The sequence below is a fragment of the Oncorhynchus keta genome, chromosome 26 (assembly GCF_023373465.1).
Source record: "Oncorhynchus keta strain PuntledgeMale-10-30-2019 chromosome 26, Oket_V2, whole genome shotgun sequence".
Classification (NCBI taxonomy): domain Eukaryota; kingdom Metazoa; phylum Chordata; class Actinopteri; order Salmoniformes; family Salmonidae; genus Oncorhynchus; species Oncorhynchus keta.
Window position 1 is genome coordinate 32,352,877 of NC_068446.1, and position 24,007 is coordinate 32,376,883.

A 24,007-nucleotide genomic window follows, 5' to 3' on the forward strand; every position below is an offset into this window, starting at 1 on the left:
CCTTCTTTCTAGAAGAACCCCAAGGTATATAACTGAATCAATTTGAAAATAAAAGAGAGCCGCACACTCTAGGAGCTCAGATGCAAAAATTGAATTACCAATGTTTTTACAGCCAAGCTGTCTTCATCAGGGTATAATCACAAACACTGCTTGATGACTTGACACACAGGTGTCTGTAATCATGGCCAAGAGTGGCCTAATATCATTGGTTAATTCTCAAATATTAAAATGGCATACAAAGAACAGCATACAAACAACAAATGGATATCATACGATCATAGATTAATTTTAGACTACACAAGCTTACAAACAATTACAATGGAAAAGTCAAAATAATCACAAGAAGGGCTTCAGATCAAAGTCTACGTTGAGACCGAAGGGAGCAAGGGTCTTTAAATTAAAGATCCAGGCAGCCTCTCGTTTTAACAATACATTATCAAGGTCACCCCCTCTCTTAGGGAGGTTGAATCAAAACACGAAGCGGATTTAACTTCTTTAGGAAAACAGCCCTAATGCTGGAAACAAACATCATTATGTTGTAATCCAGAGTCACCTTTATTTATTTTCCAAGTTCTAGCACATGCTATTTTACATATAGCAGGTTTTTAAAAGGACCAAACAGTTTGCGATAGTGGTATAGTGGTATCGTCCTGGCCCTAGTTTCTGTACATATGCAGTTGGTCATTTACAGATGCTCCTATTGGTTGGCTTCAAGTGAAGATAGATACTGCCATACTGGGCATATCTGAACACATTGTGTGTAAAGGTGTATAGGTAACAAGCTCATTGGTATTGGAATTAAGCAATAAGGCACAAGGGGGTGTGATATATCAAATCACATGTTATTAGTCACATGCGCCGAATATAACAGGTAGACCTTACAGTGATTTGCTTACTTACGAGCCACTAACCAACAATGCAGTTAAAAAAAAAAAATATATATATATATATATATATATATATATATATATGTTTAGATGCCTCTTGGATCTATATGGCCAGTATACCACGGCTAAGGGCTGTTCTTATGCATGACGCACAAACCCCTGAGGTGCCTTATTGCTATTATAAACTGTTTAACAACATGATTAGAGCAGTAAAAATAAATGTTTTGTTATACCATGGCTACCATGGCTATCAGCCAATCAGCATTCAGGGCTCAAATCTCCCAGTTTATAATGTGTAATATGTAGTGGTTTGTTTTACGAGGAACACATAGACTACTTGAACCAGCATATACAATACTAGTGCTTTCTAGGAACTGTTAAAACTATGAACTGAAAACCAGTACTTGACACTACAGTACATTGCAAACGGACTCCCATGCCTTAATTGACAATAAGTCTCAATTGAGAGCATGGCATACTGTTGAATGGTGCCCTGTGTTGAGGTATTTTTCAGAGAAATAACCATGGGTCATGCATGTTTGAGCCAGCTGTGATAGAAGCAGATGTCCTATGAGGAGCATTTTCCAAAGTGAATTACCACAGTTATGAAACAGTTTTTTTTTCCTTTTCAAACTTCATTTGACAAAATAATGTATTTAAAGGCCCCTTGACATGATGTCATGCAGCCTTATGTTTTGCGCATTGAAAATCCATCATTTCAGTAAAACAGAGATATTGGATGCTTGGTGAGTAAACCCTGGTGACTTGACTGGTTAGGGGCCAGTGGAGACAAGAGAGACAAACATTTGCATGGCACAGTTGGAGTCCTCTGTTTGAGATTCCAACAGTGATATAGAAATAGGAGGAACTCAATCCCCTTGGGAGTAGACTATATTTCAGACGTGAGGATACAATGTTCTTATCCGTAGCTATTTACCATCCAGTTTAATGCTCATGGAGTAAATTGTAAGTAATGATGAATCTGTGCAATATATGCCATGTGGATGGGACATGACACGGTGGTGTGATTGACTCTCTCCTCCCCCATAAAGAGAGCGAGGGAGAGAATAGGGATGGTAGGTAGGGATGAGGACTAACTGAGGTGTTGTGAAGCTGGTTGTTTATGATACAAATCAAATCAATGATGATTGGTTGCGTACACAGATTTGTAGACATTATCACAGGTGCAGCAAATGCTTGTGTTTCTAGCTCCACCAATACAGTAATAACTAGCATAACCCAGAAAAAGAAAAGTTATATAGGATTAGCCATGGCTAGAATACAGTTGAAATCGGAAGTTTACATAGACCTTAGCCAAATACATTTAAACTCAGTTTTTCATATTTCCTGACACTTAATCCAAGTAACAATACCCTGTTTTAGGTCAGTTAGGATCGACACTTTATTTTAAGAATGTGAAATGTCAGAATAATAGTAGAGAGAATTATTTCTTTCTTTCATCACATTCCCAGTGGGCCAGAAGTTTACATACACTCAATTAGTATTTGGTAGCATTGCCTTTAAATTGTTTAATTTGGGTCAAACGTTTCGGGTAGCCTTCCACAAGCTTCCCACAATAAATTGGGGGAATTGTGGCCCATTCCTCCTGACAGAGCTGGTGTAACTGATTCAGGTTTGTAGGCCTCCTTGCTCACGCTTTTTCAGTTCTGCCCAGAAATCTTCTATAGGATTGAGGTCAGGGCTTTGTGATGGCCACTCCAATACCTTGACTTTGTTGACCTTAAGCCATTTTGCCACAACTTTGGAAGTATGCTTGGGGTCATTGTTCATTTGGAAGACCCATTTGCGACCAAGCTTTAACTTTCTGACTGATGTCTTGAGATGTTGCTTCAATATATCCACATCATTTTCATTTCTCATGCCATCTATTTTGTGAGGTGCACCAGTCCCTCCTACAGCAAAGCACCCCCACAACATGATGCTGCCAACCCCGTGCTTCACGGTTGAGATGGTGTTCTTCGGCTTGCAAGCATCCCCCTTTTTCCTCCAAACATAACGATGGTCATTATGGCCAAACAGTTCTATTTTTGTGTCATCAGCTCAAAAAGTATGATCTTTGTCCCCATGTGCAGTTGCAAACCGTAGTCTGGCTTCTTTATGGTGGTTTTGGAGCAGTAGCTTCTTCCTTGCTGAGCGGCCTTTCAGGTCGATGTAGGACTCTTTTTACTGTGGATATAGATACTTTTGTACCTGTTTCCTCCAGCATCTTCACAAGGTCCTTTGCTGTTGTTCTGGGATTGATTTGCACTTTTTGCACCAAAGTATGTTCATCTCTAGGAGACAGAACGCGTCTCCTTCCTGAGCGGTATGACGGCTGCGTGGTCCCATGGTGTTTATACTTGCGTACTATTGTTTGTACAGATGAACGTGGTACCTTCAGGCGTTTGGAAATTGCTCGCTGAGGTCTTGGCTGATTTCTTTGGATTTCCCCATGATATCAAGCAAAGAGGCACTGAGTTTGAAGCTAGGTCCTGAAATATACACAGGTACACATCTACTTTACTCAAATTATGTCAATTAGCCTATCAAAAGCTTCTAAAGCCATGACATAATTTTCTGGAATTTTCCAAGCTGTTTAAAGGCACAGCCAATTTAGTGTATGTAATCTTCTGACCCACTGAAATTGTGATACAGTGAATTATAAGTGAAATAATCTGTATGGAAACAATTGTTGGAAAAAATACTTGTGTCATGCACAAAGTAGATGTCCTAACCAACTTGCCAAAACTATCGTGGTTGAAAAATGAGTTTATTGACTCCAACCTAAGTGTATGTAAACTTCCGACTTCAACTGTACACATGAAGTGGGCAAAACAGTATGTAAACATTATTAAAGTGACCAGTGTTCAATGACTGTGTACATAGGTTAGCAGTCTCTGTGGTGCAGGGTAGAGTACCTGGTGGTAGCCGTCTAGTAACAGTGACTAAGGTTCAGGGAAGGGTACTGGGCGGAGGCCACTCATGGTAACTGTTTAACAGTCTGATGGTTTGGAGATAGAAGCTGTTTATAAGTCTTTTGTTCCCAGCTTTGATACATCTGTACTGTCTCTGCCTTCTAGATGGTAGAAGGGTGAACAGGCCATGGTTCGGGTGGCTGAGGTCCTTGATTTCTTGGCCTTCCTGTGACACCGGGTGCTGTAGATGTTCTGGAGGGCAGGCAGTGTGCCCCCGGTGATGTGTTGGGCTGACAGCACCACCCTCTGGAGAGCCCTGTGGTTCTGGAGAATGCAATTGCCATACCAGGTGGTGATATAGCCTGACAAGATGCTCTCAATGGTGCATCTGTAAAAGTTTGTGAGGGTCTTAGGGGCCAAGCCACATTTCTTCATCCTCCTGAGTTTGAAGAGGCACTGTTGCACCTTGTTCACCACGCTGTCTGTATGAAGGGACCATTTCAGGTGGTCAGTGATGTGCACGTAGAGGAACTTGAAGCTTTTGACCCTCTCCACTGCAGCTTTGTCGACGTGGATGGGGGCGTGCTCTCTCTGTCTCCTGAAGTCCCTGATCAGCTCCTTCGTTTTTTTTGGACACTGAGGGAGAGGTTAATTTCCTGGCACCACTCTGCCAGGGAGCCCACCTCCTCCCTGTACACTGTCTCATTGTTGTTGGTAATCAGGCCTACCGGTGTTGTGTCGTCAGCAAATGTGATGATTGAGTTGGAGATGTGCGTGTCCACGGAGTACAGGAGGGGGCTGCAAACTCAACCCCCTATTGGGTCCCCGTGTTGAGGGTCAGCGTGGTGGAGGTGTTGTTGCCTACCTTCACAACTTGGGGTCGGCCTGTCAGGAAATCCAGGACACAGTTGTACAGTGAGGGGTTGAGACCCAGGGCCCTGAGCTTAGTGATGAGCTTGAATCAAATCAAATCCAAATTATTTTATATAGCGCTTCGTACATCAGCTGATATAAAGTGCTGTACAGAAACCCAGCCTAAAACCCCAAACAGCAAGCAATGCAGGTGTTGAAGCACATTGGCTAGGAAAAACTCCCTAGAAAGGCCAAAACCTAGGAAGAAACCTAGAGAGGAACCAGGCTATGAGGGGTGGCCAGTCGTCTTCTGGCTGTGCCAGGTGGAGATTATAACAGAACATGGCCAGATGTTCAAATGTTCATAAATGACCAGCATGGTCAAATAATAGGTCTAGGACAGGTAGCACGTCCGGTGAACAGGTCAGGATTCCATAGCCGCAGGCAGAACAGTTGAAATTGGAGCAGCAGCACGGCCAGGTGGACTGGGGACAGCAAGGAGTCATCATGCCAGATAGTCCTGAGGCATGGTCCTAGGGCTCAGGTCCTCCGAGAGAGAGAAAGAAAGAAAGAGAGAAAGAGAGAATTAGAGAGAGCATACTTAAATTCACACAGGACACCGGATAAGACAGAAGAAGTACTCCAGATATAACAAACTGACCCTAGCCCCCCGACACACAAACTACTGCAGCATAAATACTGGAGGCTGAGACAGGAGGGGTCAGGAGACACTGTGGCCCCAATCGATGAAACCCCCAGACAGGGCCAAACAGGAAGGATATAACCCCACCCACTTTGCCAAAGCACAGCCCCCACACCACTAGAGGGATATCTTCAACCACCAACTTACCATCCTGAGACAAGGCCCAGTATAGCCCACAAAGATCTCCGCCACGGCACAACCCAAGGGGGGCGCCAACCCGGACAGGAAGATCACATCAGTGACTCAACCCACTCAAGTGACGCACCTGTCCTAGGGACGGCATGAAAGAGCACCAGTAAGCCAGTGACTCAGCTCCTGTAATAGGGTTAGAGGCAGAGAATCCCAGTGGAAAGAGGGGAACCGGCCAGGCAGAGACAGCAAGGGCGGTTCGTTGCTCCAGAGCCTTTCCGTTCACATTCACACTCCTGGGCCAGACTACACTCAATCATATGACCCACTGAAGAGATGAGTCTTCAGTAAAGACTTAAAGGTTGAGACCGAGTTTGCGTCTCTCACATGGGTAGGCAGATCATTCCATAACAATGGAGCTCTATAGGAGAAAGCCCTGCCGTCCAGCTGTTTGCTTAGAAATTCTAGGGACAATTAGGAGGCCTGCGTCTTGTGACCGTAGCGTACGTGTAGGTACAGTGCCTTGCGAAAGTATTCGGCCCCCTTGAACTTTGCGACCTTTTGCCACATTTCAGGCTTCAAACATAAAGATATAAAACTGTATTTTTTTGTGAAGAATCAACAACAAGTGGGACACAATCATGAAGTGGAACAACATTTATTGGATATTTCAAACTTTTTTAACAAATCAAAAACTGAAAAATTGGGCGTGCAAAATTATTCAGCCCCTTTACTTTCAGTGCAGCAAACTCTCTCCAGAAGTTCAGTGAGGATCTCTGAATGATCCAATGTTGACCTAAATGACTAATGATGATAAATACAATCCACCTGTGTGTAATCAAGTCTCTGTAAAAATGCACCTGCACTGTGATAGTCTCAGAGGTCCGTTAAAAGCGCAGAGTGCATCGTGTGAAAAGAAAGGAACACACCAGGCAGGTCCAAGATACTGTTGTGAAGAAGTTTAAAGCCGGATTTGGATACAAATAGATTTCCCAAGCTTTAAACATCCCAAGGAGCACTGTGCAAGCGATAATATTGAAATGGAAGGAGTATCAGACTACTGCAAATCTACCAAGACCTGGCCGTCCCTCTAAACTTTCAGCTCATACAAGGAGAAGACTGATCAAAGATGCAGCCAAGAGGCCCATGATCACTCTGGATGAACTGCAGAGATCTACAGCTGAGGTGGGACACTTTGTCCATAGGACAACAATCAGTCGTATATTGCACAAATCTGGCCTTTATGGAAGAGTGGCAAGAAGAAAGCCATTTCTTAAAGATATCCATAAAAAGTGTTGTTTAAAGTTTGCCACAAGCCACCTGGGAGACACACCAAACATGTGGAAGAAGGTGCTCTGTCAGATGAAACCAAAATTGAACTTTTTGGCAACAATGCAAAACGTTATGTTTGGCGTAAAAGCAACACAGCTCATCACCCTGAACACACCATCCCCACTGTCAAACATGGTGGTGGCAGCATCATGGTTTGGGCCTGTTTTTCTTCAGCAGGGACAGGGAAGATGGCTAAAATTGATGGGAAGATGGATGGAGCCAAATACAGGATCATTCTGGAAGAAAACCTGATGGAGTCTGCAAAAGACCTGAGACTGGGACGGAGATTTGTCTTCCAACAAGACAATGATCAAAACATAAAGCAAAATCTACAATGGAATGGTTCAAAAATAAACATATCCAGGTGTTAGAAGAAGAAAGGTCTTTGTTTCCAGTCATTTTGAGCCTGTAATCGAACTCACAAATTCTGATGCTCCAGATACTCAACTAGTCTAAAGAAGGTCCGTTTTATTGCTTATTTAATCAGGACAACCGTTTTCAGCTGTGCTAACATAATTGCAAAAGGGTTTTCTAATGATCAATTAGCCTTTGATAGTGATAATCTTTGATTACACAACGTGCCATTGGAACACAGGAGTGATGGTTGCTGATAATGGGCCTCTGTACGCCTATGTAGATATTCCACTAAAAATCTGCTGTTTCCAGCTACAATAGTCATTTACAACATTAACAATGTCTACACTGTATTTCTAATCAATTTGATGTTGTTTTATTGGACAACAAATTTGCTTTTCTTTTAAAAACAAGGACATTTCTAAGTGACACCAAACCTTTGAACGGTAGTGTACATTTTTTAAAAGTAAAAAAATACTTAGGAGGTAGACCTGGTGTGGCAAGAGTCAGTCAGAAAGCTATAGTGTTTTGTGTTGAATCAGTGATTACATTCCCGCAGATTTTACATTCAGTTACTCAGTTTTCATCTGATGTTGCTAGCTAGCCACGTAGTCTAACCTGTTGTTGTCTAAGTTGCTATCTAAAAATATTATTATTTTCCCAAACCCTCGTGCCCTGTCCATCCACCTCCAGATGAAATCCAGTGGTCCATACTGGTGCTGCTGAGGCCCATATATTAATGATAGATTGGACTTTTCCATTGCACCATCTACCGGTGGGGGGGACTTCCTGTGTAAACCTCTAACCCCTGCCAAATGAATCGTCCCAGTCTGGAGGTTAATAAGTGTCCTTTATGAGTTTTTCCTGTCAAAGCACATAATCATAAAAGGAGGGAGAGGGACATAAACGCAGAACGTCACCAGTAGAAAAAGGAGTTATGGGGGAAAATGCTATCTTGTTTGGTGGGATATAACTTAGATAATGAACAGGAACATATGTCTCACTGCCTTTGAACTTTAGAGTGGGGAAAAAATGCACATTTGTCAAATTGCATGTTTTTTGGATGCTGAGGCTAGTTAGTGGAGCCAAGGCTTTTGAAAGGCTGTCTGTTGATGTCATAAAGACTTTTAAGTAGCCACGCTCACCACACTCTCAACAGCATGTTGTCACTAATGATAATGTTTAGAGTCCAGGCAACGTGGTGTACGTTCTACTGCTAACAGTGCAGAAAAACAGACATCTTCAGATTCAAATGTCCTTGCAGATGATGGGTTGTTTAAATTGATTATTTTGTTGCAGAAACCAAGTGTTAACTGTGTTGCTGATGAAAAGGGTTTATAGAACAGCAATGACATTTGCACTCTCTTACATCCATAATTAAAGTAATATATGATGCTAACATCTAAGTTTATCATATGTTTTCTGACCTCAAAAGTGATCTGGTGTTGTCCATATCCCACGCCATCGGTTGTGTAGATTGATTTCTCTGTATACATTATGTTACAATGAGCCATTACAATGAGCCCGTCCTCCTATAGCTCCTCCCACTAACACTATCTCTCTAACACGTGTCACAAGTGTAATATCTCCTAGATGACATCACTCCATATTAAGCCAGTGTTTTTGAGGACATCATTTTGAAATGTTATTTATTTTCCTCCTCAGGCATCATCCGGATGTTCAGACAAACAGGTGAGTCCTCCACCTCTCTGTAACCAAGGAGGCTGGTGGTAGGAGCGATAGGAGGACGGGCTCATTGTAATGGCTGGAATGGAATTGATGGAATGGAGTCAAACGTGGTTTCCGTATGTTTGATGTGTTTGATACTGTTCCATTGATTCCATTCCAGCCATTACAATGAGCCCGTCCTCCTATAGCTCCTCCCACCAACACTATCTCTCTAACACGTGTCACAAGTGTAATATCTCCTAGATGACATCACTCCATGGTCTACAGTCTTATTGACGCACTCCAGCTTCAACTCACGCAGTTAACGACTCAATCCTTTGTCCTTTTAAGAGATCCTCTGTGTTAATCATTAGTTATTTGGTTTTTACAACTGCCCAGACAGTATTTTAATTAGACTGGCGCTTTGTCACAAACCGGAGCAAACTGGAAGCCAGCAGAGAGACCGACGCAGGCAGCCTCTGGACTCCCTCCTGTCCTATCGACCAGCCCTGGTGTTTTCTTTTCTGTCTGTCCAGCCAACACCAGCCGGGGTGAGGGCTGGAACAGGGGACAGAGGCCAAGGGCCGGGGGACTGGGAGGGAGGTCGGGGTGATAAGAGGCCATTGTGGAGCTCCAGTGGTCAGAAATAAACTGGGCATTGTTTGATTTAGTCAACGTCCGGCTTATCGCTCCACTTATCTGTCTGGCCCTCTGGCCCGGCCGTCGTCTGTGAGAATCTCCCTTCTCAATGGGGCTCTCTCTCTCCAGCCAGTCTCCTGCTCTCTCTCTCACTCTGTCTCACTCTCTCTGTCTCCCTCTTTCCCCCCACTCTCTCTCTCTGGGCCCTGCTTGTTTTCATTCTCTGGGGCTTCTAACCCAGTGTGTTTGCTCTGACAAGCCAGATATTAATAAGCCTGCAGTGTTTGTGTAGCAGATAATTCCGCTCGCGTCCCCGGTCCCCCTGAATGAGAGAGAGGTGGAGGAGCTGCACAGAACCCAGTTCCTGAAACTAGATTAGATTAGAAAAGTTTGTCACTCCACAATGATACAATAATAAATAATACAGATTATTTTTAATGCACATTGTGGACCACTCAAATGGAGTTTTCGAGACACTAAAAAACTATCATAGTCAAACATGGCACAGGTGTGATATATAATACATTACATCATCTATACACATGTATGCATACTCAAAAAACAAAGTACAGTAGACAAAAAGACAATTAGGCACTTCTAAAGAAACGTCTCCATTGGAGGATGAGATGGCAGGCTTTGCGGACTGTTGGACTAGGTCCTTACAAACCTTTGCAATGGTTTTTAGTTGCACTAACCAAACCTGCTGTAGAGGTTTGGAAGGGATGTTATCAATCATCATGTTCACACACCAAAACAACCTCATCTTAGTGTGATGATACAATACAATGGTGGACTGTACACTTCATTGACTAGTCAGCACATTGTGTGTCTATTCCACTTGTCTTTCACACGTTCTTTCTTTCTTGACTGCAGGCGTTCAGCACTCATGGTCCTCTTTCAATCTGAGCTGTCCTGCCTCTCCAGGTAGACTCTTACACTTCTTTACTAGCTATCCTGTAGTTTCTCTTTACTTTTCAATAAATAAGCCTATAAATTAGAAAAAAGAGTTCCAAAATAGTTTTTTTTCTGTTGTCCCTATAGGAGAACCCTTTTTGGTTCTAAGTCGAGATCTTTTTGGTTCTAGATTGAACCATTTTGGGTTCCATGTAGAACCCTCAGTGAAAAGGGTTCTACCTGGAACCAAAAATGTTTCTTCAAAGGGTTCTCCTTTGGGGACAGCCGAAGAACCCTTTTAGGTTCGAGACAGCACCTTTTTTTTCTAAGAGTGTATTTTCTCCTCACTTACAAAATTGGAAGTTGCATTGAACTAAATCCTTGAATATGTCACCAAGACTCTTGCATTGCCTCGCACAGTTAAGAAAAACCTGGACGGGCCTGCCATAGGCATCTCCCGGGGCAACAGCTTGAGTGATGACATGGACTATGTCAGCGAAGACACACCTTTACCCGTGGTGACAGACGCATCACAGTAAGTACCTAACTACCCCGTCACTCACTACACTACAGAACATCTACCTCACATTCATCTTCCATACAGCCATTGTATTGTACCCATGCTCTTACCCTTAGGAACTTTTTAACCCCTTACACTCGTGGGAATTGGCCTATATGGATAGGGCTAAATTGAAATGTTTCTTACAGAAGAAATATGGAAAGCATATGCTTAACCATGGCACCAATTAAAAGGGAACAGTTTGGAGATTATGGGAAAATTATTAGACTAAAGGTGAGGACAAAACAATCCAAAATTACACTGTTGATTTTATGTGCATTTCACATTTACTGTACTTTTTGCCACATTTGTTGATAACAAAATCTGGAAATATTCTGAAACGTTCAGTAACATGATAAGAAAATGTGTTGTAGGTGCAACATAAGACAATACAAATGACAAGGGTTTGATTGAGAGGACTAACTGGTGTGGACACACACCTCTCTAAAGTGTGCACAGTTCCTAAGTCATTTCAATGCACTTTTATGACACAAAGAAATCTTCAACTATAAGGTGCTTTTTTTTTTAGCTCTCTTAGCTCTGCCGTTGAGGAACTAGAGCAGCACACGTGTAGTTGTTTTGTTTGGAACACAACCCTGCATCCGGACCTTACAGAATTACTGTTGTTGTTTACACAAAATCGGTCCATTATAAATTGCGGTCTGGGTCAGGTGGGCATCATTTGAAAGCTTGTTCTATTGCCAACATGACTTGCTAAATTATAAAATATGATCTTACAGTATTAGGCTTTCACCAGGAAATTCAGAGAAACAGATGGTCATTTTGGTGCACATAGAATGGAGTCATGAGGGCATTCAGATGCGTGTGCTGCAGCAAATTTTCTTCACAATACAACAAACAACAGTTCATTCTGTTCAGGAAAACCATGGTATAACTCTATGTCATCTTGTACATCAAACATAGTGATACTACATGTTGACACTTTATATTATCTGAGTTTTATGATATGGAAATGTGTTCTCAAGGGTGTTGTTTGTCTTGCTTGAATGACATCAACGTGGTATGTATTATCATCCTCAACGTCTTATCTTTCAAAATACATCAAATCCTCATAATTTACAGCATTTCCCTCACTCAGACAACATAACATTTCCAAAAGTTGCCCAATTACCAGGAGGGATGGTGCTCAAGTTCAGAACGGCTGTCAGTCATAAACCATACAGAGATTTGAAGCGGAGACCCTGAGCTTTGATGTCATGTTTAGCTGTTACTGTGCAGCCACTGTGTTCCAATTTAGGCTCTTATCAGTGTCCAAATCTGCCATTTCCAACCTGTATACATACGGGTATGAGCATAAAGGGCTACCCCTTAGATGCCTCCCTGCCCCTTACAGAGGTCCATCCCTACTCCATAGGGCATAAAGCCTTTTGTTAGGCCAAAGTGCCCTTCCTGTCAATGGAAAGCTGCTCTGTTCAACTCACTAGAGGGTTAAATGGCCTATTCAGTGCTTGAAACCCTGGTTATTACAACGGTAAATAAGGGATTATCCTAGAGTTGGAGAAAACAGCCCAGTTTGTTGGGGACATGTTTACAAGGTGACTAGTTGGCTAGTTGCTACATGATGATAGTGGTCTGTTGGGTGGGACTTGGCTGTTTTATTTTTGGGGGGTCAAGAAAGACTGTAAAATCACAGAGAATTCAGCTAGAAATGTGTTTAATTAGGAAATCTGTTGTAATTTGTCTTGAGCTGTTTCATCTCTTAACCCTATTACTAGCCAAAGTGTTGGGCATAACCTATTTACACAAATTGAATGTAATTTCATTTTTTTGGGAAGGGGGAGCACAGACATGCGATGGACTCGAGTATAAAGGGGAGCGTGTGTGTGCGTGCATTTGTGCTTGTGAATGTGTGTGAGGGTGTGTTTCTCTCAGTGTGTACACACATCACACAGTAGGCATTCTCTGTTCTCCTCTTGACCTCTTCCCCAGCCCAGCTAATCCAATACCACCTCTAACACCATTCTCATTCTGCATTCCTCCTCTGATTCAATCTCTTTCTTCCCCTCCCTCCCTCCCTCCCTCCCTCCCTCCCTCCCTCCCTCCCTCCCTCCCTCCCTCCCTCCCTCCCTCCCTCCATCCTCCTCTCCTGACAAACTCCCAGCCTAGAGATTTTGTAAAAGGAACACAAATGCTTCTCTTTTGCAGTTTGTTGACCAGCCCGTTCATGGCAAAGGTCCAGGACTCTGTCTCAACTCACCACTTGAATTCAAGAAGGTACTGTACTGCATGCTTGGTTTTACACTATTACTATAACCCACTAACACCCTACCCCCTATACTCTAATGATATACTACGCTGTTGAATATGGCTGTTCGCTGGCCTTGAACACTACACTGTTGAATATGGCTGTTTGCTGGCCTTGAACACTACACTGTTGAATATGGCTGTTTGCTGGCCTTGAACACTACACTGTTGAATATGGCTGTTTGCTGGCCTTGAACACTACACTGTTGAATATGGCTGTTTGCTGGCCTTGAACACTACACTGTTGAATATGGCTGTTTGCTGGCCTTGAACACTACACTGTTGAATATGGCTGTTTGCTGGCCTTGAACACTACACTGTTGAATATGGCTGTTTGCTGGCCTTGAACACTACACTGTTGAATATGGCTGTTTGCTGGCCTTGAACACTACACTGTTGAATATGGCTGTTTGCTGGCCTTGAACACTACACTGTTGAATATGGCTGTTTGCTGGCCTTGAACACTACACTGTTGAATATGGCTGTTTGCTGGCCTTGAACACTACACTGTTGAATATGGCTGTTTGCTGGCCTTGAACACTACACTGTTGAATATGGCTGTTTGCTGGCCTTGAACACTACACTGTTGAATATGGCTGTTTGCTGGCCTTGAACACTACACTGTTGAATATGGCTGTTTGCTGGCCTTGAACACTACACTGTTGAATATGGCTGTTTGCTGGCCTTGAACACTACACTGTTGAATATGGCTGTTTGCTGGCCTTGAACACTACACTGTTGAATATGGCTGTTTGCTGGCCTTGAACACTACACTGTTGAATATGGCTGTTTGCTGGCCTTGAACACTACACTGTTGAATATGGCTGTTTGCTGGCCTTGAACACTACACTGTTGAATATGGCTGTTTGCTGGCCTTGAACACTACACTGTTGAATATGGCTGTTTGCTGGCCTTGAACACTACACTGTTGAATATGGCTGTTTGCTGGCCTTGAACACTACACTGTTGAATATGGCTGTTTGCTGGCCTTGAACACTACACTGTTGAATATGGCTGTTTGCTGGCCTTGAACACTACACTGTTGAATATGACTGTTTGCTGGCCTTGAACACTACACTGGTGAATATGGCTGTTTGCTGGCCTTGAACACTACACTGTTGAATATGACTGTTTGCTGGCCTTGAACACTACACTGTTGAATATGACTGTTTGCTGGCCTTGAACACTACACTGTTGAATATGACTGTTTGCTGGCCTTGAACACTACACTGTTGAATATGGCTGTTTGCTGGCCTTGAACACTACACTGTTGAATATGACTGTTTGCTGGCCTTGAACACTACACTGGTGAATATGGCTGTTTGCTGGCCTTGAACACTTCACATATGAAGGGCATCATATGAGATCATGTGAATAATAGAAGATGTCTTGGATCTTTTATAAGGGACGTGTGAAGACGTGTCTGAAGCTCAAATGATCCTTTTCTCCCTCCCAACAGTAGATGGCGCTTTTCCTTTACACTCTTGTTGTCACGGGTGTGCGTACTGGTAGCGGAATCAGGTGCAGGAGAGCAGAGAGTTGTGAACAGGCGCACACTTTATTGAGGCAGGAGCAAACAGCAGACGGTGGCAATTGCGTCAAAACCTCCAGCAACAATGGCAAAAGTGCAAAGCGCTCAAACAGTCACACAAGCTATAGTTTACCAAATAACATAGTTCGTGAAATATACACGGATATTTGACAACCAGCCTGGCGCGTCACATAACACACGTAACACAAAACAACTTCACACAAAGACATGGAGGGGAACAGAGGAATAAATACATGCAGTGTGATTGGGGAATGAAAACCAGGTGTGCAGGGAACAAGACAAAACAAATGGAACAATGGAGAAATGGAGCGGCGATGGCAAGAAAGCCGATGACGTCAACCGCCGAACTCCGCCCGAACAAGGAGAGGAGCCGACTTTGGCGGAAGTCGTGACACTTGTACAGTACTTGAACGCCTAAGTACTCAGTTTAATTATCTCATAGTGGTGAACTGTACTCAGTTTATTCATCTCACAGTGGGTGAACTGTACTCAGTTTATTAATCTCACAGTGGGTGAACTGTACTCAGTTTATTAATCTCATAGTGGGTGAACTGTACTCAGTTTATTCATCTCACAGTGGGTGAACTGTACTCAGTTTATTCATCTCACAGTGGGTGAACTGTACTCAGTTTATTCATTTCACAGTGGGTGAACTGTACTCAGTTTATTCATCTCACAGTGGGTGAACTGTACTCAGTTTATTCATCTCACAGTGGGTGAACTGTACTCAGTTTATTCATCTCATAGTGGGTGAACTGTACTCAGTGTACTCAGTTTATTAATCTCACAGTGGGTGAACTGTACTCAGTTTATTAATCTCACAGTGGGTGAACTGTACTCAGTTTATTCATCTCATAGTGGGTGAACTGTACTCAGTTTATTCATCTCACAGTGGGTGAACTGTACTCAGTTTATTCATCTCACAGTGGGTGAACTGTACTCAGTTTATTCATTTCACAGTGGGTGAACTGTACTCAGTTTATTCATCTCACAGTGGGTGAACTGTACTCAGTTTATTCATCTCACAGTGGGTGAACTGTACTCAGTTTATTAATCTCACAGTGGGTGAACTGTACTCAGTTTATTCATATCATAGTGGGTGAACTGTACTCAGTTTATTCATCTCATAGTGGGTGAACTGTACTCAGTTTATTCATCTCACAGTGGGTGAACTGTACTCAGTTTATTCATCTCATAGTGGGTGAACTGTACTCAGTTTATTCATCTCACAGTGGGTGAACTGTACTCAGTTTATTCATCTCACAGTGGGTGAACTGTACTCAGTTTATTCATCTCACAGTGGGTGAACTGTACTCAGTTTATTCATCTCACAGTGGGTGAACTGTACTCAGTTTATTCATCTCATAGTGGGTGAACTGTACTCAGTTTATTCATCTCATAGTGGGTGAACTGTACTCAGTTTATTCATCTCACAGTGGGTGAACTGTACTCAGTTTATTCATCTCACAGTGGGTGAACTGTACTCAGTTTATTCATCTCATAGTGGGTGAACTGTACTCAGTTTATTCATCTCATAGTGGGTGAACTGTACTCAGTTTATTAATCTCACAGTGGGTGAACTGTACTCAGTTTATTCATCTCATAGTGGGTGAACTGTACTCAGTTTATTCATCTCACAGTGGGTGAACTGTACTCAGTTTATTCATCTCACAGTGGGTGAACTGTACTCAGTTTATTCATTTCACAGTGGGTGAACTGTACTCAGTTTATTCATCTCACAGTGGGTGAACTGTACTCAGTTTATTCATCTCACAGTGGGTGAACTGTACTCAGTTTATTCATCTCATAGTGGGTGAACTGTACTCAGTGTACTCAGTTTATTAATCTCACAGTGGGTGAACTGTACTCAGTTTATTAATCTCACAGTGGGTGAACTGTACTCAGTTTATTCATCTCATAGTGGGTGAACTGTACTCAGTGTACTCAGTTTATTAATCTCACAGTGGGTGAACTGTACTCAGTTTATTCATATCATAGTGGGTGAACTGTACTCAGTTTATTCATCTCATAGTGGGTGAACTGTACTCAGTTTATTAATCTCACAGTGGGTGAACTGTACTCAGTTTATTCATCTCATAGTGGGTGAACTGTACTCAGTTTATTAATCTCACAGTGGGTGAACTGTACTCAGTTTATTCATCTCACAGTGGGTGAACTGTACTCAGTTTATTCATCTCACAGTGGGTGAACTGTACTCAGTTTATTCATCTCACAGTGGGTGAACTGTACTCAGTTTATTCATCTCACAGTGGGTGAACTGTACTCAGTTTATTCATTTCACAGTGGGTGAACTGTACTCAGTTTATTCATCTCACAGTGGGTGAACTGTACTCAGTTTATTCATCTCACAGTGGGTGAACTGTACTCAGTTTATTCATCTCATAGTGGGTGAACTGTACTCAGTTTATTCATCTCATAGTGGGTGAACTTTACTCAGTTTATTCATCTCACAGTGGGTGAACTGTACTCAGTTTATTCATCTCACAGTGGGTGAACTGTACTCAGTTTATTCATCTCATAGTGGGTGAACTGTACTCAGTTTATTCATCTCATAGTGGGTGAACTGTACTCAGTTTATTCATCTCACAGTGGGTGAACTGTACTCAGTTTATTCATCTCACAGTGGGTGAACTGTACTCAGTTTATTCATCTCATAGTGGGTGAACTGTACTCAGTTTATTCATCTCATAGTGGGTGAAATGTACTCAGTTTATTCTTCTCACAGTGGGTGAACTGTACTCAGTTTATTCATCTCATAGTGGGTGAACTGTACTCAGTTTATTCATCTCATAGTGGGTGAACTGTACTCCGTGTACTTAGCTATGTTCCCTTTCATTTAAAGGTGCAAAAGCATATCTGATGTACTCCAGTTACTGTATGTTTTATTGGTACAGTAGTTGTGTAGTTACAGTGTATGGAGTTACACTGAGGTAGTAGGCGACGCATAAACTCTGCCCAGGAGTTCACTGCCTAGGCTTGTGTTTTGATAGTGTTTAGAAGTGAATTATGTTTTTGTGTGTGATATCCTTTAATATCACCGAAAGGGTTTGGCCTACTTGCTGTAACATCACTGTACTATGCTGTAGGTCAACACATACAGTAATGCCCCCCAGACATGATATATGGTTTATTACTGAGGGAATATGTGGTGTTGAGAGAACTATAATCAGTGATATAATACATGTTTCACCAACTATCAACTGATAGTGTGGTTGTGTCATGGAACATGCCCATATCTCTGGTCTACATGGGTAAGGCTGCGCCAGATGCTCTAACAGATTTGGGACGTGGGCACTCCTATAACAGCTGCTTTGGAAAACCCGATGCCGCATGTCAATTTAACATTTCTTGATTCCCAGTTAAACCGTTTTTAAACAAATGAAAATGGAACTGAGAAGGACCAGGCCCCCCCCCCCTAGACGATCCCGCAGGTGAAGAAGCCAGATGGGGAGGTCCTGGGCTTGCGTGGTTATTCGTGGTCTGCAGTTGTGAGGCTGGTTGGACGTACTGCCAAATTATCTAATGCGACGTTGGAGGCTTATGGTAGAGAAATTAGCATTAAATTCTCTGGCAACAGCTCTGGTGGACATTCCTGCAGTCAGCATGCCAAGTGCACACTCCGTCAAAACTTGGGACGTCTTTAGCATTGGGTTTTGTGACAAAATTGCACATTTTAAAGTGGCCTTTTAGAGTCCCAGCACAAGGTGCACCTGAATAATGATCATGCTGTTTAATCAGCTTCTTGATATGCCACACCTGTCAGGTGGATGGAAAATGTTGGCAAATGAGAAATGCTCACTAATAGGGATGTAAACAAATATGTGCACAAAATGTTGGACATTTCTAGGAAATGTTACGTGTTGCATTTATGTTTTTGTTCAGTGTAGTAAAGTACAGATACCCCCAAAAACTACTTAAGTATTACTTTAAAGTATTTTTACTTAAGTACTTTACACCACTACACACACACGCCACACATACACACACACACACACCCACACGGGATGACAAAATTCCATAAAGATCAATGTATCAAAATAAAATATATATTTTTGCAAAGTATTGTATTTAATTAAAAAAGATGTTTTTTGTACCTTTAAAAATAAATTTGCAAGTAGCCGGCTGAACAACAACAACATTCTCAGTATTGGAGACAGGAGAAGGGGGAGAGGTGAAAGACAGGAGATGGGGGAGAAGGGTGGAGGGGAGGGGAGGGGAGGAGAACGGGGAAAAGAGAGGAGAGGAGAAGGGGAGAAAAGGAGAAGAGGAGGGGAGGAAAGGAGAGGAGGAAAGGAGAAGGGAGGAAAGGAGAATGTGAGGGGAGGGGAGGAAAAGGTGGGGGGAGAGGGGAAGGGGGCGAAGGGGAGGGGACGAAAGGAGAAGGGGGAGAGGAGGGGGAGAGGAGGAAAGGAGAATGGAGGAGGAAGGAGAATGTGAGGGGAGGAGAGGAAAAGGTGGGGGAGAGGGGAAGGGGAAAGGAGAATGTGAGGGGAGGGGACGAAAGGGGGGAAGGGGGGACGAAAGGGGAAGGGGCGGGGAGGGGACGAAAGGAGAAGGGGAGAGGAGAAGGGGGGAGTGGAGAGCAGCAGTGGCGTTGAGAGATTTACAGCTCCCAGATGTGGTCAGGAAGAGTATGTGTGTGTGTGTGTGTGTGTGTGTGTGTGTGTGTGTGTGTGTGTGTGTGTGTGTGTGTGTGTGTGTGTGTGTGTGTGTGTGTGTGTGTGTTCTGTGTGTGCGTTTGTGTCCTGGGCGCTGGCTGGATGGTTGACATGCAGTCCCCTGGCTCTGAAGCCCTCCATTAAGTGTAGTCAGTCACACACACACACACACACACACACACACACACACACACACACACACACACACACACACACACACACACACACACACACTACAACAGCATCATACCTACAGTTCTTACTAACTCTATCAGACTGCCTATTCAGACTGACTCTGTCATTGAGCCAGTTGGCTCTGTATTTTCCTATTGAGTTTCTTCTGGTGTTCCTAGGTTATAGTGATATAGCAGATAGTTTGGACTATAGCAGCCCAGTGGAGTTTGTTAATCTTCAGACTACCAAGTGGGGTTCACATCAGAGGACAAATGGACAGCTGTGTGTGACTGTGACGACATTGGGCTGGCCAAAAGGAAGTGGCACTGCACGGTGGCCGCACACCATCTGTCTCCATACCCCTCTTGGAGATCTGTCTCACTACCCCTCTAGGAGATCTGTCTCCATACCCCTCCAGGAGATCTGTCTCACTACCCCTCCAGGAGATCTGTCTCACTACCCCTCCAGGAGATCTGTCTCACTACCCCTCCAGGAGATCTGTCTCCAGAAGATCTGTCTCCGTACCCCTCCAGGAGATCTGCGTTTGTACCCCTCCAGAAGATCTGTCGCCATACCCCTCCAGGAGATATGTCTCCATACCCCTCCAGGAGATCTGTCTCCATACCCCTCCAGGAGATCTGTCTCACTACCCCTCCAGGAGATCTGTCTCCAGAAGATCTGTCTCCGTACCCCTCCAGGAGATCTGCGTTTGTACCCCTCCAGAAGATCTGTCGCCATACCCCTCCAGGAGATCTGTCTCCATACCCCTCCAGGAGATATGGCCCAGAACATGCATGCACCAGTTTTCACACAAAAGTTGGCATTTATAAAAACTGAACTTGATGTGAGAATGTGCTTATCTTCCTGCAAACTGTGGAAATGCTTTCTTCACACAGTGTCTTGTGGTTGAAGTATTGCATTGCAACAATGAGACAGTAGCCTAGTAGCCTTGTGCATGAATATATGATGACACTCTTATTCATACCAAAAAACTGGTAGATAAATAGAATAAGATGCAATCATTTGCCATTAGTGAGAAGAGCAAAAATCTATTGATTTTATCTTTGTGTTCTAAAATAATTATACATCGGAATCCAGTTCCTATTGTTTGTCATTTCCATGACCATTACAGAATAAATTCCTCACCTTTTCTGACGGGGATGGTTTAATTCCCACGGAATAGCCTATAGGCCTACAACAAGTTAGGAAAGGCCACCATTCATCCCATCTCTCAAGAAATTGGACTTACTTCACAGTAGTAAATAAATAAGCTATTTTAAGTATTTTGCTCTATGCGATGCGATCCAAAGCGCAGTTTAACGGTGGAACAGACTGTTCACCTTTTCCATTGACGTTTTTAGGCTGGTCTACATCTGAATACTGTAATGTCAAATTTCTCAAGTAGACAATATTCAATTCATAAACATAATGCTTAATGAATATACCTGTCATAACTATTACAGACTAAATTCCTCACCTTTTCTGGCCATGATGAGTTCATATTCCCGAATTAGCCATACAACAAATGACCATGCACATCCCATTTACTTGGGCTTATTTGATAATTGTATGTTTTTGCTCTATACATCCAAAGGGAGAGCAGGTGAGCAGGCTACCACTGTAAGTAGGACTACTGTAAAACGATCAAGTAGACAATGTTTCAGAATAGAAAATGAAATGCAAAACATTATTGAATTCAAACGATCTGTTTACAGGTCCACAACTATTTGCAATTGTTTTTGTCTTTCAGAAACGGTCAGATAAAACAAATGTCACTGCAAAAGAAAACATTCTGCCGACACCTCCAAAGACATTTCATCCTTTAGCCATACTGTGTTGGCCTGATTCCAACACCTCCAAAGACATTTCATCCTTTAGCCATACTGTGTTGGCCTGATTCCAACACCTCCAAAGACATTTCATCCTTTAGCCATACTGTGTTGGCCTGATTCCAACACCTCCAAAGACATTTCATCCTTTAGCCATACTGTGTTGGCCTGATTCCAACACCTCCAAAGACATTTCATCCTTTAGCCATACTGTGTTGGCTTGATTCCAACACCTCCAAAGACATTTCATCCTTTAGCCATACTGTGTTGGCCTGATTCCAACACCTCCAAGGACATTTCATCCTTTAGCCATACTGTGTTGGCCTGATTCCAACACCTCCAAAGACATTTCATCCTTTAGCCATATACTGTGTTGGCCTGATTCCAACACCTCCAAGGACATTTCATCACGTTCACCATTGATATTTCCTTTAGCCATACTGTGTTGGCCTGATTCCAATACTTCCAAAGACATTTCATCAAGTTCACCATTGATATTTCCTTTAGCCATACTGTGTTGGCCTGATTCCAATACTTCCAAAGACATTTCATCAAGTTCACCATTGATATTTCCTTTAGCCATACTGTGTTGGCCTGATTCCAACACCTCCAAAGACATTTCATCCTTTAGCCATACTGTGTTGGCCTGATTCCAACACCTCCAAAGACATTTCATCCTTTAGCCATACTGTGTTGGCCTGATTCCAACACCTCCAAAGACATTTCATCCTTTAGCCATACTGTGTTGGCCTGATTCCAACACCTCCAAAGACATTTCATCCTTTAGCCATACTGTGTTGGCCTGATTCCAATACTTCCAAAGACATTTCATCAAGTTCACCATTGATATTTCCTTTAGCCATACTGTGTTGGCCTGATTCCAATACTTTAGGGCGTTAATTGTCACCATTAAAGGTGAATGATGGGTGTTTTTCCGGCGGAGTTATAATGCTCGTTCACACGCGCACATTTTTACGACTGGTCTGATTTATAACAGGAAACCTGTTTGTATGGCTGCGCCAGGTTTATAAATCTCAATATTTTTTGTGCAGATGTTTAGTGTAAAATGTACGCAATGGTTATAAATGAGGACCCTGCAGTCTGAGGTATCCAGAAGCCCTCCCCCACAACCAACCATTCCCTTAAAAAGATACCAGTTGTTATCTGAACCTATTCCAAATAAATCCCACATAATGACATAGTCCGTGTGGTATTCACCATAGTTTTTTAGGCGTTTGTTGTACAAAAAACACTTGTTCTGCTGATTGTATACATTTCCCCTCTTTTAACAATAACTTGTATTAGAATCTGTTCAATTAGAAGAAAAAATATATATTCCTTCCCTCTTTTTTCGAACTCGGGCAAGTCTGATAAATAGTTATTTCCGATGATTGTGCAATACTCAACAGAATGTGTGAGAAACTGCTAGCTATGATGACACACTACTCTGTATACACTCTGTGTATCAATGAGAGTAGTTGGTTTACTTTTCTCTGTCATAAAGATACAAACTCAACTGACATGAGAATGGTTCTCAATTATACTCCCCAAAGACAGATTTATATTCACAGAGCTTAGTCCTGGAGAAAAAGTAAATGTTATGAAATACTTCTTTGGTCCCAACCTATTGCTGATTGCAGTCTCTCTCTCTCTCTCTCTCTCTCTCTCTCTCTCTCTCTCTCTCTCTCTCTCTCTCTCTCTCTCTCATATGTTTACATTGCCAAATCAAGTGAAATAAACAAACAACATGTTTGATTTGTTTTCAAACAACATGTTTGATTTGTTTTCTAATACTTTGTGGGTCTGTGTGATTTGTGAGAAATATATGTCTCTAATATGGTCATACATTTGGCAGGAGGTTAGGAAGTCCCTCTCATTTTCCACCTCATTTTGTGGGCAGTGTGCACATAGCCTGTCTTCTCTTGAGAGCCTGGTCTGCCTAATGGTGGCCTTTCCCAATAGCAAGGCTATGCTCACTGAGTCTGTACATAGTTAAGGATTTCCTTAAGTTTGGGTCAGTCACAGTTGTCAGGTTTTCTGCCACTGTGAATTCTCTGTTTAGGGCCAGATAGCATTCCAATTTGCTCTGTTTTTGGTTGATTCCTTCCAGTGTGTCAAATAGTTATCTTTTTGTTTTCTCATAATTTGGTTGGGTCTAATTGAGTTGCTGTCCTGGGTTTCTGTGGGGTCTGTTTGTGAACTGAGTCCCAGAACCAGCAGGCTGAGGGGACTCTTCTCAAGGTTAATCTCTCTGTACTTGAGGGCTTTGTTGTGGAATGCGTGGAACGTTTCCACTTCACAATAACATTACTTACAATTGACTGGAGCAGCTCTAGCAGGGCAGAAATGTGACAAACTGACTTATTAGAATCCTATGACGGTGCCACATTGAAAGTCACTGAGCTCTTCAGTACAGGCCATTCTACTGCCAATGGTTGTCCATGTGTGCTCGATTTTATACACCTGTCAGCAACGGGTGTGGCTGGAGTAGCCGAATCCACTCATTTTTTGAAGGGGTGTCCACATACTTTTGTTTGTGTACCTGTGGTCCTGATGTTTAGGCTGAGGTAGGTATA

The 24,007-nt window shown here is 42.7% G+C and overlaps 1 protein-coding gene across 1 annotated transcript in view; it reads left to right on the forward strand.

The window, feature by feature from the left end:
• Positions 1 to 24,007, forward strand: part of LOC127912206 (potassium voltage-gated channel subfamily KQT member 1-like) — a 152,522-nt gene that overhangs the window by 1,333 nt on the left and 127,182 nt on the right. The window contains exons 1-5 of the mRNA XM_052481112.1: positions 1 to 24; positions 8,838 to 8,864; positions 10,353 to 10,403; positions 10,794 to 10,908; positions 13,099 to 13,167. The exon at positions 1 to 24 is cut by the window's left edge and continues 1,333 nt beyond it. Coding sequence (XP_052337072.1) covers positions 1 to 24; positions 8,838 to 8,864; positions 10,353 to 10,403; positions 10,794 to 10,908; positions 13,099 to 13,167 — 286 coding nt within the window. The remainder of the gene's footprint in view (positions 25 to 8,837; positions 8,865 to 10,352; positions 10,404 to 10,793; positions 10,909 to 13,098; positions 13,168 to 24,007) is intronic.